General features: G+C 40.3%; 2 protein-coding genes across 3 annotated transcripts in view; one reads left to right on the top strand and one right to left on the bottom strand.

Moving 5' to 3' along the window:
- The window catches only part of gsk3ab (glycogen synthase kinase 3 alpha b), a 47,512-nt gene extending 45,293 nt beyond the window's left edge, over positions 1 to 2,219 (bottom strand). Inside the window, exon 1 of one of the 2 annotated variants that reach the window (XM_009292086.5) lies at positions 1,881 to 2,219. In XM_009292086.5, the coding sequence (XP_009290361.1) occupies positions 1,881 to 2,055 (175 nt within the window). In that variant the 5' untranslated portion in view covers positions 2,056 to 2,219. 2 annotated transcript variants of the gene reach the window in all.
- A 1,212-nt stretch (positions 2,220 to 3,431) lies between these two features.
- On the top strand, positions 3,432 to 17,079 carry znf526 (zinc finger protein 526). Its single transcript, XM_689335.11, has 8 exons — positions 3,432 to 3,808; positions 8,701 to 9,106; positions 9,179 to 9,339; positions 11,595 to 11,702; positions 12,752 to 13,539; positions 13,645 to 13,771; positions 14,547 to 16,124; positions 16,210 to 17,079. The coding sequence occupies exons 2-8, from the start codon at positions 8,857 to 8,859 to the stop codon at positions 16,369 to 16,371; spliced, it is 3,174 nt and encodes a 1,057-aa protein (XP_694427.5). The 5' UTR covers positions 3,432 to 3,808; positions 8,701 to 8,856; the 3' UTR covers positions 16,372 to 17,079.
- Positions 17,080 to 18,325: the final 1,246 nt, after the last annotated feature.

Raw genomic sequence — 18,325 nt, 5'->3', positions numbered from 1 at the left:
ATGCATGTATGAATAATATAGACTCCTTGTATCACTTTGTTAATACGTGTCCTTCGAGACACTCAAAGTGTTTTTTATTGAAATACATGGATTTGAATAAACCTGGCAAGCTTGCAGAAAATAGTTCTGTGAAAATAACTCTTCACTGATAAAATGTTTCATTGTTTTGCAATTTATAGTAAATTGTGTCAAAATAAGTGATTTTAGCAACATTTTAAGCTAATGAAGCTAAACTTAAAATAATCATGATTAATCACACAAAAAGTGTCTGATCAATCTTAATGAACTTTCAGGCTCTAGTAAGTGACAAGTGGGTGCAGTTTTATTAATGAGGACAAACCAATTAAATCGGAGGAAAATAAAGTTGATCACAAAGCAAACTGCTGCAAAGACTTGCTGCAAGTAATGTTTTAGCCATTAGTGATGCACTAAATTATCCTACCATTGCTTACAGCAAAAGTGTGCATATGAATCTTAATCAGAATATAAACTTTTGCTAAACAAATAAATGAGCTTAAAAATTTACTCCACACAAAAATGTACCTAAATGAATTAATGTTTTTTTGCATAGTGCAAATATCATAGCAATAAAAACTACAGTTAAAGTTTGTTTTATATTCACATATTCGTTTATTTAGCAGTCTCTATATTGTTTACTGTGTTTATTTGAATATTCGAACGGAATTAGCCTGCAAGTATGACTTCTAAACAACAATAACCATAGTCATTTGCTGCTTATATGATTTCCCTATTTAAAATTTGCAAATAATACTTTTCTGAAATCATACTATTAAGGAGAATGTCTGAATATCCGAATATAAAACCAACTTTACCACTATCAATAAAAACAGGTTGCTAAGCTGAGAAAAAAAACGACATAAAAACAGCAATGGCTGTTGTTTGTTGTATCTAGTGGTTCAAGGTTTCTCAGAGGATCGTGGGTTACAGTCGTACATCCACCCACTTGATCTCCCCTCATTCCTGGTAAAAACAGCCATCATCACTGCTCACGGAAACCCAGCAGTCAGCAGCACCAGTGCAGATCAACACTGCTGCCAGCACTGCAGTCACTGGGAATCATTTATAGAGAACAACAAATGAAGAGCTTTATGCCTCTAGGGAAACCACTATTTTTCACAGGAGTAGCCCAACCATAATTTTACCAGTGGTCATTTTTCCTTCATATGGTGCAGTGTGTTTGACTTTTTGATTTCTTAACATGAGAGTTAGGAGGTTACCTAACATTGAGTTAATCATATGTTCCAAATATTATTCCGACGTTTTGATATTTAGTTATATGGATAAGGGCACACCATTTTGGTGCTCTCTCGATGGGTTTACCTTGCTTGTTTTTTTAGGTCACATTAATCGCTAACGATACGCATATTTACAATACGACTAAACGTATTCGGTGTCAAACTGAGTGAAAATATTTAAATCAAATGCAAAACTAAATGATACAATGAGTTAGATGATGCCGGCTGGGCTAACTGAGCTTTGTTACCCAACGAGCACAGCTTGAGGAATACAGCCGACGTCTGAACATCCAATAAACCCCGGATTCCATTTAAAGCAGGGCTCAAATTGAGGGAAAATATGATGCACTTGTATCGTTCATTGCAGATGTGTTTAGTTCTTGCTCTGGTGAAGGATTGTCGAGCTAGTGTAGTTAGCGCAATCAAAGCCCTTGATCCGTCTACAAAAACAAGCTCACGTTAGCTTAGCCAGTTAGCCGCCTAAAGTAGGTTAACGCGATCGTGGCAAAATAACCAGGCAAATTAATGAATAGCACGCAGCCCGATCCAGCATTTGGGACCGTATTAGTTTCCTAATATCACATTTACTGGGATTGTCGTGTGATGTCATTGAATGATACTCACTGCCCAGCTTTAGGTTTCCGAAACCAGACGAACTCCCGCCTGAGGCCTGCGCGCCCCCCGTCTTTCCTGATGAGCTTCCACCGGCGACGGCTGATCCGGCGGCGGCTGCAGCGGCTCCCGGAACCCCCGGAGGCTCAGCAAACGAGCTAGTCCTGGGCCGCCCGCTGCCGCTCATTTCGGGTTGCAAATGTGCCAGAGCGGGGGTAAAGTGTGCCGGTAGACTGGCCCAGGCGCGTGGTAGATATGTCAATTTAAACAACAATAATCGTTAAAAAAATAAAGATAGCTGAAGTCTCGTTAGGATTCTGCGCCTCCTCTTTCTTCTGTGGCTGGGCAACTGGAGCTGACGCACAGTGACGCTCTGTGCGCATTGTCTTCTGGGCAATGAAGTTCAACAATGCCCTCACGTGCACAGATCCTGCAGCATAAGAAAGTCCAGGTTTTCAATTTTTCATGACAAGAACCTACAATATTCTGCAATAGCATTGTGCGAAAAGTTCAATTAAACAAGGGGTTTTCAATCTCTTATTTGACATTTACACCCAAATGTGAGTCAGAGATGATAGCAGGCCTCTTTCTATCTATCTATCTATCTATCTATCTATCTATCTATCTATCTATCTGTCTATCTGTCTATCTATCTATCTATCTATCTATCTATCTATCTATCTATCTATCTATCTATCTATCTATCTATCTGTCTATCTATCTATCTGTCTATCTGTCTGTCTGTCTATCTATCTCAAATTCACAGTATACAATGTGTCTAGTTAGTTGTCTATTATAGCTCTGTATTTATTTATTAACATTTAAGACATGGTTTATAATCAATATATTATCAAATGTAGCTATTATTTGATGATTTAAACAAATATTGGATACTTATTTGATAGAAAATTATTTTTAGAATTACTGATATTAGAATATTACAATGCCATTTTTATTTAACTATGTTTAAACATGTTTCTCGATGTTCAATTTATTTATTTTTACAGTTCTTCTGGAATACATTTAACTAAAGTTTCATTTTTTATCATGATAATTTTTACAAATTATTTTACATTTATTTAGGTTTATTCTCCAAAGATTTCCGCAGACCTCCTTAGTGGCTCTTGACCTGTATGAAAACCCCTGTAGTAAATTGTATTTACAATTACAATACATTTCTAACACATTTCTTAAATATGACCTATTTAACAAGCCATATAAACTGAAAGCAAAGGTATAACGTTCATCACTTATTTTAAACTGATCACAGTTTTTTAATCACAAAATAATTTCCATTTAATCTCAAAAGGTGAATTATTGAAAATCACTGCATCACAACTGACATGAAAAGCAATAATCCAGTCAAATGAACGTCAAACTTGGCTGCAGATGAATGGTCGTATGATATTTATTGATGATTAAATTGCCAAAACTGTAAACAAGCACTCTAGCATCCGAAACACCAGTCTCCATCTCGACTGCCTGAGTTTGACAGACAGTTTTCTGTCCAATCACCGCCTCGCTCGAGCCGCACGCGAACCCCCATGGGGCGGGGCTACTAACACAGAGCAAGGAACAGAGGCCAGACAAACGGCACATTTCCACATCCACGATCGTGTTTACGCCAAAATACTCAACAAACAGTGCGTCGCGCTACACAATACCGGTCCGTTGCGGTTAGAAACGCGTCGTGAACACGGGAAAGCTTCAGCGGGACCGACGAGCGCTGCACGAGGGATTGCCCAACTGCAGCGCGCGCGGTGAAGCTCGGAAACGGTTGAGGAAAGAAGGCCTCCTTTCAGCGCTCTTAGACCTGCGGGGAAAAGTGAAGAGCGCCGCCTGACGACCGCCATACAGCGGGGTGGCTTTCGCAGGAGACCGCGGTGCGCTCCACAAGCTCTGGCAAAATCCGAAGAGCGCCGCCAACTGCTCGCCACAAGGTAAACAACTCGCATAAAGCCCGCTAAATGTTGCTGCCTGTGTGCACCGAGAACGGTACGACTAGCGCTGGACTAGTATCTCTTGATTTTAGGGTGTACTGTCTTCAATCAGTTTGATTTCCTCATCTGCATCAGTGCAGTACTTGTGATGACAGTAATATTCCTGATGGAGTGCACTTGTTGACTATTTGAATTATAAAGAGCTGTAAAGCATGCATTTCATGCTTAAAATATGAGAAAGCCACAAGTACATACTATTCAATATCTATATAACTGAAACATTAGATGCATGTTTTATAAAAAGTCTTGACATTATTGACAAAAAGTAGGGACACGTCTGTGAAAACCACTGACAGAATCTAGTATTAATTCTTAGATGTGTTTCATTAAGAAATAGTCATTGGCTTGCTGTTTTTGTCTATATATATATATATATATATATATATATATATATATATATATATATATATATATATATATATACATACATGCTATATACTAAGTAATAGTATTTAAAGAAACATTCGTGTCCTACTGTTTTCCTGAGCAAAAAATAATATGTGACAACAAAAGCATTCAACATTTTTAACCATAATTTACAGAATAGATTAACAGTAGTTGTATTATATGTGCTAAAAGTTGCATGTAAATCTTAAAATTATATTTTTTTGTAAATTATATTATCTAGAGCAAAGATGGCCAAACTAGGGCCTGCGGGCCAAAGTTGGCTCATGGCAACCTTTAATTTGGCCTGCCATCCCATATAAGAAGAGAGGGAGAATGATAGGGATGGTGTCAACGTTGGCAATAAAATTTTGTTTGTTTGTTTTGTTGTTAAAAGCTAACTAACATTAAATGGTGTAAATGAATAAGGTTTTGTTTAAATGTACGAATTGTCACACCACAATGCAGAGACTTTAGTGAGCAAATCAAGTCAAAGGCAGATTCTGCTTGACTAGTGTATTCAGCTTTGAACTCCACTGTTATAAATGTGATTGTTTTATTGCAATACATTATCATAAAAAAAGCTATGATGTTTTAATAATTTTAAGTTATGTTTTCTATTTATTTTATATTTTGAAATAATCTGAAAATATTTTGGAAATTACCCATGACAAATTTGATGTAATATTCATTCATTTTCTTGTCGGCTTAGTCCCTTCATTAATTCGGGGTCGCCACAGTGGAATGAACTGCCAACTTATCCAGCATATTTTTAGGCAGCGGATGCCCTTCCAGCTGCAACACATCTCTGGGAAACATCCACACAAACACTCATTCACACTCATACACTACAGACAATTTAGCTTACACAATTCGCCTCTAGCGCATGTCTTTGGACTGTGGGGGAAACCGGAGCATCCAGAGGAAACCCCGGCGAATGCAGGGAGAACATGCAAACTCCACACAGAAACGCCGACTGACCCAGCCAAGGCTCGAACCAGTGACCTTCTTGCTGTGAGGTGACAGCACTACCTACTGCGCCACTGCGTCACCTTGATTTAATATAGTTTGGTATATTTATGATATTTGATATTTGGTTTTTGGCTCTTCATATGAAACAGTTTGGGCACCCCTGATCTAGAGCAATGATCACTTAATGTATCGGTAGACGCTATTTAAGCATCACATCTTCCCACTTTGCCCCTAACCTTCAAACAAGTGGGTTTTACCCATTTGTCAGCAGGACATTTTGATTCATTAATCGGATAGATTCATAGTGTACTCGATTATTAAATGCATTTTATTAATCCTGCACAAAATACAGTTCAATACTGCAGATTTAGTATACATGTTTACATTCATATTATTTAGATTAGTCTCAGTATAAATGCTTATCGGCTCACCTTAAATAATCAACTTTATTGTCAGACTTGTCTTGCATCTGAAATTTTTCTTGCAAAACAGCATGATAAATACTTCTTACAAAAAAATTATTTTACATGGGAGCAATTCCAGCGTTTTGGATATGATGTTTGCAGTAAAAACTTAAAATATAAATTCACATAGAAGGTATATGTTAACATTATATTGAAACTTTTGTTTATATTTTCCAGAAAAACTGACCATAGAGTTAAGGGACAAGAAAAAAAACAGTCTGTAAACATGTTTTGTACTTTAAATGAGGAAAATAAAGATGCGTTATGGATGTGACCAAAAAAGTCTGTGGGTTGTATTTTAACGATCTAGGCGCAAAGTCTAAAGCACAGGGGGAAAAGCATTTTGTGCGTGTCCGAATCCAATTTTGCTATTTTAAGTATGGGTTTACGCTGCGGCGCATGGTCTAACAGGGTTGTGCTTATTCTCTTACTGACTTATGGGTGTATTTTGAGAATAAACCAATAAGAGTTTCATCCCATTACCTTTAAAAGTCAAATGCATCACGCCATGGTGCATTTGCTATTTGCATGGCAACTTTGTAAGTGGAAAAACTAAACGCTTCACTAGGGAGAAAACAGTTGAACAGACCATCTGCAGGGCGAGGATAAAGAACGAGCCTCTTCCATCCAGCCTCTTTACTTTATCTTTCTCTCTTTTGTGGATAAGGAAACAGTGTTGTAGGCTCTCCACTGAAGACATCCATTAGCCTACATATTTAATTTTGTTTGTTAAGTCCAAAGATTTGTTTCAAAACTATTACTAAAGTATAATTTCCACCAAACGAATAAATGAACAATAATAACAATAATAACAAAGTGTGGCCAAAAAACATGCGAATTATATCCAAACATGCGTCCTATGCCTCATATGATCCAAAACCTGACAGATGGATGAATCTAAGCTTGTTTTGAATACAATAAATATACATATATTAAATAATACTGCTAATAATAATAACATTATACAGAAAAGAGTTGTCGTGAATAAACTGAAAAGGCCCCCCCGAGAGGAAGTGGGCATGGAGGTAGTGGTTTTTAAATTTATTTAGAAAATAATTATATTTGTAATATTTTAATCCTTTAATAGTTTTTTATTGTAAAGATATTTTGCATATTTCTGTAGATCTTGTGTGTATTGTGCAATGTGTTAGCGAGACGCAAAACTCGCTCATTGCGCTCTGTGCTGGGCTTTAGTCCTGCTTTCAGCTGGTCTATTGCACGGTCCATTTTAGTTCCACAAAATAGCAACGAGCCAACAATGCACCTTAACACACCTCCTTTCTACACCGGAACATACAAGAATCCACAAATAGATTTGCTATTTAAACAATGTCGCACAAAACGGGAAAATTAGGGTTGCGCTGTTCTGAAAATAGCAACAAAACACATCTTGCACCTTTTTGCACCGGGTGTATGATAGGGCCCTGCGAGTTTACAGTATACAACATATTTTTTAGAAATTATGTTAATTAAACTGCACAACCTAAAAGAAACAATGATAATCAAAAAGATGATTGATGGCTCACTATAAAACAAAAAATATTACATTTATTTTATTAAATATTTTTGCATTTATGAGGAAAGAGCTTGGTTATGTATGTGACATCTCTCTGTTATGGATGTGACAGATGTGAAATTCCCACTTGTGTGACTTTGGTAAATCAAATATAATAGTTTGAAAACACCGACAGATACTCTTTTGAGTATTTCGAAATAGTGTAAAATACTAGCTTACACAAAAAAACTTAGAAACGGGTTCCATATTTTAGTGAAAACTTAATTTATTTTCATTATTCAGCTCTAAGACAGCCTGACGTATGAATTACTTTTTTTAATTTCATTTTTTTAAAACTTGGGACGGGGCGGCGTAGTGGCGCAGTAGGTAGTGCTGATGCCTCACAGCAAGAAGGTCGCTGGTTCAAGCCTCGGCTCAGTTGCCGTTTCTGTGTGGAGTTTGCATGTTCTCCCTGCGTTCGCGTGGGTTTCCTCCGGTTTCCCCCACAGTCCAAAGATATGCGGTACAGGTGAATTAGGTAGGCTAAATTGTTTGTAGTGTATGAGTGTGTGTGTGTGAATGAGTGTGTTTTTATGTTTCCCAAAGATGGGTTGCGGCTGGAAGGGCATCTGCTGTGTAAAAACGTGCTGGATAAGTTGGCAGTTCATTCCGCTGTGATGCCCCCGGATTAATAAAGGGACTAAGCCGACAAGAAAATGAATGAATGAATGAATGAATAAAACTTGGGACTGGGCGAGCACAAGTGGGTAGCACAATGGCGTCACAACAAGAAGCTTGCTGGCATTTCTGTGTGGAGTTTGCATGCTCTCCCCATGTTAGCTTGGGTTTCCTCTGGGTGCTCCGGTTTCCCCCACAAATGTAAAGACATGCGCTATAGGTGAATTAGGTAAGCTAAATTGTCCGTAGTGTACGTGTGTGAATGAGTGTGTATGAAAGTTTCGTAGTGATGGGTTGGAGCTGGTAGAGCATCCGCTAAGTAAAACATATGCTGGATAAGTTGGCGGTTCATTCCGATGTGGCGACCCCAGATTAATAAAGGGACTAAGCCATGATTCAACACATGACTAGGGTTCAAAATGATGTTCTTTGTCAGCCTTGTGAGGTTCTTGTAACACGATCAGTCATATAATTTCTCAAGAGGCTTTCCTATTATCTTTGAACAGATTTTAATCTGGGTTATCAACTTTGTTTTTACACTCACAGACAGAATCGTACTATATACCCTACAGAATTAAAATACTGCACAACACTCATGAGTACAGACAAAAAAATGTTGAAGAAACTTTTTCGATGCTCCAAAATATCCAAGATGACACAAAAATAGATTCTTTGTTTTATACAAGAAAAGATAAAACCATATTTAGTAGATGAATTCATGATGTCAACTTGCTTATTAAATACAGTTAGTTATTTTTTTAAACAAAAAGTTACATTCTGCAGCTTCAATTCATAGATTGTGTAAATCTTCTCAATGTTGTTGTTTTTTTTGTGTTTAGGTCAATTGGTAAAGCGTGATCGATATCTGGCCGGGTAATGCACACTGAAGGAGTTGACTGAGACTCACTTTGACCCAAGCACTTCATCTGCTCTTCAGCACAAGGACAGTCTTTGCATCTTAAACAGTTTGAGTAACAATAAACTCTGCCATCACCATGAGTGAGCAGGAGTTTGTGGAGCATCAGTACATGTGCAGTGAGTGCCAGCAGCTCTTTAACACCCTCGAGGACGTGCTGGTGCACCAGCAGATCCACACTGGCGCGGAGGAGGTAGAGGTCCTGCCGAGCCTGGAGGACTGTGACCCGACGGAGAGCCAATATCAGTGCCTGGAGTGTGGAGCCATCCTGAGGAACCCAGATGAACTGCTGCTGCATCAGGAGCTGCACATGCGAGAGGCGGGCCAGGGTGAGTAGGGCTGTTCAGTATGTGCGCTGGAGATTCGGGAAGTGCATGTAATTAATAATGCCTCCTTTTCAGAGCTATGCGAGGTCACAGAAGTGGACGCTGTTGATGCAGAAGTGCCAATCCAGTATCAGTGTCTGGAATGCCTGGCTCTTTTTGACACACCTGAACTATGGCTGGCACACAGACAGACACACAGCAGAAGCAGCACTCATAGTAGCCTGAGCGCCGGCACAGTGAGTACAGAAACATTCAGAGTCGCATTTGGATCTGCTTTTGGTTTGATTTGATTCCATTGGGTTCCGGTTCATTTGGGAATGTTCCAATTGTAAAGTATGTTTAGGGGTGAATGAAATTCTAATCAGTTTTTCGATTTGGTTTATTAGGAAATTGTTCATTTAAAAATAGCAACAGGGACAAAACTAGTTAAAGAGATGAAAAAAGGAAATGTCATAATTTATTTACTCTTTACTTGTTTCAAACCTTTATGAGATTTTATCTGTTGTTGAATGTTAAAGATGTTTTGAAGAAAGCTGGAAATCGTTAACATGGACTTCCGGTTAGGTGAGCTATGGAGTAGGACGTGTTCGCTAGGAGGTCCTGCAGAATTTGTAATTTTTCTGAATTAATGCACATTTTTACTTAGTATCAAGTGCCTGCAGTTAATTGCACCTAACGGAGTTCATTTTAAACTAAACATGTACAACGAAGATGAAAACTAAAGGCAATAAAGGGGCTAACGTGCAGCCATCGCAACAGCTGCGTGCAACATCTAACGCGTCCTCGGATGAACATGATATGGCTGCGGGGGGGCAACGGTCTGAGCTCGATACAGCTTCAGGCGACATTCAGACTCTTAAAACTGAAATAATTTCATCACTACGCCGGGATCTGGCAGAAATATTTTGCTCCGAACTACGGTCCGTGCTTGGCGATGACTTATCGACCATCAAAAGTGAACTTCAAGCCGTGAAGGCGGAATTCTCTAACACAATGGTATCGATGCAAACTGAAATGTCGACACTGAGAAGTACGGTGAAGGGTATGAAACATTCTCTTTCCACTAAGGGTGCCACGATTTCGATTTTTAATCGAAATCGATCGAAATTTATGCTCAACTTCGATTATCGAATCAAAAAATAGAATCGTCGATGCTGCCACTCCCCCATGTCACGTCAGCTTGGCTTGCCAAGCGGGAAAAAAACTGGCTTGTTGAAGTGCTTGTTAAACTGCAGACACAGGAGACCCGTCGACAGAACTTAAACCCTCTCCTCTTTCAATGAAGTTGCCGGTGTGGAAGCATTTTGGATTTCCAGTGAGTTATGTTGACAACGTTCGTGTTGTCGACAAAAAAACCCCACAGTTTTGCAAGCTCTGCTATGTACGTATTTATGTACGGTTCGTCCGATAGACAACACCGGCATCGCGATCCTCCGCCCGCCCCCGTTGCAAATCCGCTCCCGAAAAGTACACACTCAGGCCCTGTTTACACTGTCTTTGTTTTTAAATGGCATTTTAGAACGACAACTAATTGCAAACTAATATTCTCTTATTCTCTTTTTCTACCTTGTCTGTATAATCATGCAAACACTTGTTTGCAGAGCAAGTAGTTTGATTGTTTCTGGCGTTTATTATTCCTAGTCATTTTTCCCACAGGACACTCAATCGGAAGTTCTAAAACAATTGCAATAACAGATGCACTTCCGCAAGAAAAAGGTCAATTGAAAAGCTGTAAAATGTTTTAACATGGTGTATGTACAGTAAAGTACTGATCCAAACATATCGTGTACAAGACTGTTAAAGGTTTTAGGTCAGAACAATATTTTTGAATGTTTTTAATGCTCATCAAGGATAAAAATGAAAAAAGAACTGTTTAATCAAAAATAGAAATGAGTATTAATTACATAAAAAAATGAAAACAGTAGTGTAGATGTCTAGTACTGACAGAAACAAAGAAATCAACATTTGTAATGCAGTATTTCAGCCTAAAACAGAGGTATTAATAATTAAAGAGATTGGTCACACTTTACAATAAGGTCCATTAGTTAATGTTAATTAATGCATTTACTAACATGAACAAACAATGAATAATACATTAACTACTGTATTTATTCATGTTAATAAATGTTAGTTAATGAAAATACAGTAGTTCATGGTTAGTTCATGTTAACTCGTGGTGCATTAACTAATGTTAACAAGCATGGACTTGACTGTTAATAATGCATTATTAAATGTTCAATTATGATTAATAAATGCTGTAAAAGTGTTGTTCATGATTAGCTCATGTTAGTAAATGCATTAACTAATGATCCTTATTGTAAAGTGTTACTAAGAGATCTATGTTTTAAGTGTCTTGATGTGCAACAGAACTTGTAATATGCGTAGATAAAAAAAAGTCAGTTTTGTGATTTGAAGAATCGGGATCAAAATGATTTTAATGGTTAGAAATTCTGTACTACTAAAGAACTTTCTTTGTTTTGTGTTGTTTCAGGAATATGTCCTTCAGCCTGATGGTTCAGTCACTCCCATTCAGTTGCTCAACGTTCAAAATCTAGTTCTGGATGAACAAAGGGCAGGCCAGATCCTGACCCTAGCCCAGGTCTGCTACATTCTACATGCACACAAAACAAATCATTTCCTAAAGGGGGTTGTTTTACACTATGATTTAACACGGGTAGATGCTATAAAAGCTATGTTTGATTTTTGTTTCTGTTATCCTATCACATCTTATTAAGGTTCCCCCATCTTATTAAGTCAGCAGGTTCTGTGTTTTAGGACAGTGGTTTAGGACTTGCTCCTGGAAGGCCACTATCCTGCAGAATTAAGCTCCAGCCCTAATTAAACACTCCTAAGCTTCTCTGTCACAGTGATGTGTCCTAATAAGACTGTCAAGCTTCATCGAAAAACATTTCTGTTTAAAGGATGCTTAATGACAGAATTTATTTCATCTTTTGTTTCGTCCTTTGAGTCCTCCATTTACCCAAAATGCTTTGCACACATACCAAAAACAAGTAAATGCATAACGATACTTTAATATATAAAAAAAATATTATAATTTTAATACTGTTTATGCAAAGTGGCTGTGGGGGTGAAAACATTTGAAGCTGCCAAACAAACTTACTAGATTCTTATTTAAACATTTCATTCCGAGAAGGACCCCTAAACCCTTACTTCATATTTGTAATGAAATATTATGTTGACTTAGGGCACAGGTGTCCAAACTCGGTCCTGGAGGGCCGGTGTCCTGCAGAGTTTAGCTCCAACCCTAATCAAACACACTTGAACAAGCTAATTAAGCTCTTACTAGATATACTAGAAACTTCCTTTGAGGTGTGTTGAAGCAGGTTGGAGCTAAACTATGTAGGACAGTGGCCCTCCAGGACCGAGTTTGGACACCCATGATTTAGGTGAATAAGTGCCTATCAAGGGGGAATTGCAGTCTCTTATTCACATTCATGCAGTCTTATTAGTGCAAGCATGCAATGGCTAATTTAGACGTTCCATAACTGCATATAAATTGTGGCATTTGGCATAGGACAAAATATCTTCAAGTGTGTTGGAGCTAAAAATCTGTAAGTTAGTGGACCACCAGGAGCAGGACTGTACACCCCATATGTCAATGCTTATACTGTTGCGTTTATTTTAAAGGCACTCCGAGAACAAGAAACCCCATCCAAGGCTTCAGCCCCTCCCAGAACTATGCTTGTACCAGCAAACACTTCCCTGCCTGGCTCCACCTCTGCAATGCTCCGCCTGCAGTTCTGCTCTGCCCAAGCGATTGCTGATGGTTCTGCCCCATCTACTCTCCGCAAAGCAAAACTTCTTAGCCCCCTCTTACCTGCTGAGCCCATCCGGTTGGACAACGTGACCACTTTAAATCTTCTCCCTTCCTCTGGTCAGGTGAACGCAGTTAAGAAGGAAAATGAGGAAATTTTAATCATCCACCCTTACGAGTGTTCCGAGTGTAATCTGCTGTTTAGTACACCAGAGGATTTCCTTCAACACCAGGGGGAACACTTCTTAGGCCAGGACAAAGAGACTGGGGACACTGGGGTAATGGTGGGGTATGAAGACAGTTTGGGGGCAAAGGATGATGAAGGAAGAAGTGATGGATCAGAAGAAGGCAAAGTTGGCAGAGTTAGTGGTGGGAGGCGCATGTACACCGCCCGCTCAGCTGGTTTGGGTTTGACATCACCTGTCTCACCAAGCAGTCTTCGGTGTGAAGAGTGCAATAGAACATTCACCTCTGCCAATCGGCTTGTTGCACACCTTCGTGTACATGAACAAGGAACCCATGAGTGTCCAGAGTGTGACAAAGTGTTTAAGAAGTTAGTGTCCCTTCAGACGCACATGCGCACACACTCAGGTGAGGCACGTTTTCTCTGTGTGGACTGCGGACATGGATTTACCACTGAAATGACTCTCATGATACACAGGTACTACCATTCGCTAACTTTGTAGTCAAAATATAATCAAACTTGCTTTAGATTTGTGTCCTCTCTTACCAAACAACTTTTTTTCACTTGTTTTCCTCACTTAAGGAAATCCCACACATCTGAGCCACTGCACAAATGCCCATTTTGTGCTAAAACTTTCACCAACATGACAAAGTTCTTGTACCACCGCCGCACTCACAGAGTACGCGAGCCAACCACTCCAGTCTCTCAGGTAAGAGTTAATTTTAATGAAAGAATTTACAGATACAAAAAAATATATATGAGTCAAGCTAAATATTATAATGTGTAATGCTGTGTTCACACCAGACGCGGAAAACACAGATAAATCGTGCTATTCGCGTGTAAATAGCCACGTGAACAATCGAGTTTACTCGCTTCATTCGCACATCAAACCCCGCTTCATTCACGTGTCAAATTCACTTCAGAACAGACGCAGATTCATGTGATGGGCAGGGCTTCTGTCTGCCCCGTGACTCTAGCTTTGTTGCTAAATGGCTAACATGGATTTAATGAAGAAAATAACAGTGTTTATGTGCGTTATGAAGGCTGAAAAACAGCATCGATACGTTTAGGGCCGTGTCTGAGTCCACTAGATGCTTTCCTCTGTGAGGTCATAAACTCCTCCAGAAACTGAACCTAGATGACGGAGGCTTTCATCGGTGATTTCGAGTTTCGAACTCGAGTGATTCGCGTGTCAAATGCGCAAAACGCTCAATTTGCGCATATTGTGTCATTCGCGCCGCACCATTCGCGCGTATTGCGCCGCAGGATGTCTATTTGCACGTTTACATTGACTAAACATGTAAATCACTCGTGCTTGACGCGCGTTCCGCATCTGGTGTGAACGCAGCATAAGTTAAAATAACATCTCAAATTCTGCAATTTCTACTGATTTAGCACATATCCACCCATAACTTATCAAAACTGAGTTAGTGCACAATTGATTTTTGAAAGTGTGAAGTTAATACAACTCTTACCCTTTCCAGTTTGTACTGGCACAGCAGTCACCCGTCTCTATCATCCAAAGAGCAAGAGAACGAGAGGCTGCTTGGAGAAAAGACAGACAGATGCTGACAATTCCTTCTAAGGATGAGTCCAGTGATGCAGGTCCAGTGCTCATTGAAGGTATTACTGTGGTCTCCCAGTCTACAGAACCAACAGAGAATGGGCTTTATGTTGAACCCTCAAACACAGAACAAACTCAAAATGGAGGGAAAAGGCTGGCAGATGACCCCAATTATTTAACGATTGCCAAAAATGAAGGAGGTGGAGTCGAAGATAAACGCATGGTTCCGGCTACTGAGGAAGATCCAAAGTTCCCTTGCTCTATTTGTGGAAAAAGATTCTCCTCGCAGGTCCGTTTGTTGCGCCATCGACGTACGACTCATACGACTGAAAGGCGCTTCAAATGCAACATCTGTGGGAAGCCATTCAAGAAGCAAATCCATCTGCGGAACCACCTGCGCACACACACAGGGGAACGACCGTTCCAGTGCAGCGTGTGTGGAAAGACCTTTTCCTCTCTTGCTAATCTTTCCCGTCATGGACTCACACACACAGGAGTCCGTCCGTACCGCTGTGACATTTGCCACAAAGCCTTCAGCCAATCCTCAAATCTACGTCAGCACCGTCAACATCTTCACAGCAATGTGACACCCTCACCGTGTCCAGACTGCTCTGCGACTTTTATCCGTCCTGCTAAACTCGTAGCTCATCGATTCCTTCATCATCCAGGGTCACCGGCCCCTTACCCCTGTCCACACTGTACAGAGGGGTTTTTGCGCAAACGTCAGCGAGACGTACATTGTCTGGAGGAGCATCCCTGCTTGGCACAACCCCACAGCATTTCTCAGGAGTCTCAAGGCAGGGGTCAGGAAGGTTCGGCCGATGATACTGAGCAGCAAAGTGGTTCTTCAATACCAAAACCCAATCTAGATTGCACTATTTGTGGTAAGCGCTTGAACTCTCCTGCGAATCTTCGCCTACACCAACTGAGTCATGGTCTTGGGCCTGGCCGGCCACGAGGCTCCAGCTCTAACACTGGGAAGTCTCATCCCTGTCCAGTCTGCGGAAAACTGTTCGTTTCTGCCTCAAGTGTTACCCTACACCAGAGAGTTCACACCGGTGAGCGTCCGTATCCTTGTGCAATCTGTGGAAAACGGTTTCGCCAGAACACGCACCTGCGGGAACACCTTCGCACACATTCAGGCGAGCGTCCGTTCCGATGTGAGTTCTGCGATAAGGGCTTTGTTCAAAGCATGCATCTGGCAGAACACCGGCGAACGCATACGGGTGAGCGGCCGCATGCTTGTGGTGAATGTGGAAAGACCTTTAAGACTATCTCAAACCTTAGGACCCATCGTAAAACCCACTCTCGCTCTCAAAAGCAACAAGAGTCTGAACACAGTGGAGAATTGTCAGCCACAGGAACAAACACAGTAGCTGTTGCTGTTTTGGAGGCTTCAGAGATGGACCTGGCAAACTCTGTACCAGACTTCGGCCAACAGGGGGTCCAGCTTGGACAGCCACAAGTCATTCAGATACAGACATCTAACCTGACACAGGTAGACGGAAGTGGTTCTCTGTTCAAGGATGCTTTTGTTTAAGAAATTTATAATACAACGGTTTTTATTTTTTCCTCTGTTTCAGACTCCGGGCACTCCTACCATCATGTGTAATGAGTTTGGAGAGACTATAGCCATCATTGAGACAAGTGGAGATCTAACAGAGGCCATCGAGCTCTACCGCACAGCACTGGAGGGCGGTATCAACATGGAGGCCATCACTGTGGACAACCTGCAGTTAATGTGAAGCATTGACAGTGCAGCATTCCAAGCAGGAGATTCGAAGATCACAGTTATACGCTGAGAGAAAAAGATGTCAGATGCTTTAGAAGAAGTGTAGAGAGACATTCAAAAATAAAAGCAGAGAATGAATTCGAGCTTCTGAGATCTTGAGTTTTGCAAATGCAAGGAATCGTATTAAGTTCTTGAATGTGTCAACAAGTGTACCTCAGAGAGCCACTCTTGTCCTTCCTTTCAAATGTTTTTTCAGACATTTTTTTGCAAAATAACATTGACCAACAGACTTCAAAGAGGGCTGATTTTTGAAGACGCAACTGACAGACTTAAGATGGCTCCTTAATTGGGGTTAGAAATGGGTTGTTGCCAACGACACACTGAATGACTTATTCTTACATTTGGAGGCCAGCAAGGTACAGGTTATATAAGTAAAGCGTTTGGACAGTGAAGCAAGTTGTAATGACTCTCCGTTTACATTTTGATCTGCAGTTCTTTAAAGGCGGTAGTTTAAGGGCATTGAGCTGTAAAACAGAACAGGGAAGGAGGAGATATAGACATGCTTATTACAGAAGACAAAATATGCACCATCACTTACCATGGAGTAAGAATCCTCCTGTTACATGTACCACATCTCGGCCTGCACATTGTATGTTTGTAGCATTTTTTTATTGTTATGCTCATTTGGAGAAGTGTTGGAAATAAACTGTTTGTCTCTGTCTCCCTTCTAATTGCTTGGAGGAAGATTAGATATAGCTAAATGAAACATCTGTAAGGGTGTCAAATTAAATTAGGGGTGTTCAAACTTGTGCTTAGAGCAGAGCAGCGGTTTCTTTAATCTTAGTCTTTAATCTTGGATCCTGCAGCCCCTCGCTGCACATATTTCTAGATTTTCTCTCACTGCTTCAGAGGTTTGTTCCATTTGACCGTAGGTGCCCTCTGAAGTAGTGAGTAGCCATGAGGACTGGGATTGAGAACCTTTGTCTTAGAGGGCAACTGTTCTGCAGAGATTAGCCAAAGCCTGTGTAAGGGAAGCCTGCAACTTTTAAAAAGCATGGACCGGGGGGGGCCAAGTTGGAGCACTGACTCTGATCCCCCGGGCTCTGCGATTGGTTGGGGAAATTCCAAATCAAAACAAACCATTACAATTGGCTTAAAGAGCCATGAAAACCCCCTGTTTCAGCAGGGTGTTTTCACGCCTCTAGTTTGAAAAAAGTCAGGAAAGTGGGTGTGTCTAGCTCTGTTTAGGTGGGAGTGTCGCAGGAGGGAAAAGGGGAAGGATTTGAATAAAAATGGGAGTTTCCATTTGGGCAAGCACTAATTTTCACAGAAGCAAAACAAACACACATGCAGGGAGAAAGATGGTGACTGTTTAATGATGGAGGAATGTTTGATACCGCATGTCGTATAAGAGAAAAAAACCTCTGCATTTCTCGGTAACTCAGATGCACTCGGTAGGTCAGAAAGCCGTAGTTTGTAGACTATTCTGTCACAAAATGCGCCGAAATTTAAACATGACAGTCGGTAATAGTTTGCTTCCAGTGTTCATGGGTTTACACTTGAAGCAGAATTTACAGCAGATCTTTCAGCCCATAATATTGTAGCGATATCGTAAACTAAGTAACTTAGAAATCATTTTGACTAAGGTCTGTCTTTAAACACTGGAAGAGTACTATTGCCGATATGAACTATAACTTTGCAATCTGAATAAACAAATAAAGGGCACTGATCGCACACACTTACCAAATCTGTAGGGACAGGAATATCAACACCAACTGCATCTTTTTTAAAAGGAGACGAGCAGCAAATCCGGATTTCACCATTTCCAGATGCTAAAGATTTCTGTACAAACGTACAAATTTCTGCCACATGTTGCGTGCACTGATCCACACGTCAGTCCGGCTGCGCTCTCTTAGAGGGAAAATAAAAACAAACCCTTCACTGCAGCACATTATAAAAGCAACACT

Source organism: Danio rerio, chromosome 16 (genome assembly GCF_049306965.1).
Source record: "Danio rerio strain Tuebingen ecotype United States chromosome 16, GRCz12tu, whole genome shotgun sequence".
Lineage (NCBI taxonomy): Eukaryota > Metazoa > Chordata > Actinopteri > Cypriniformes > Danionidae > Danio > Danio rerio.
This window is presented reverse-complemented; position numbering and strand designations above follow the sequence as displayed.

Excerpts from the sequence above, each read along its gene's own strand:
- znf526 (XM_689335.11), top strand. The coding sequence starts at position 8,857 with ATGAGTGAGCAGGAGTTTGTGGAGCATCAGTACATGTGCAGTGAGTGC. Across the intron at positions 9,107-9,178 it reads CATGCGAGAGGCGGGCCAGG|AGCTATGCGAGGTCACAGAA; the intron begins GTGAGTAGGGCT and ends CCTCCTTTTCAG. Across the intron at positions 11,703-12,751 it reads AGATCCTGACCCTAGCCCAG|GCACTCCGAGAACAAGAAAC; the intron begins GTCTGCTACATT and ends TTTATTTTAAAG.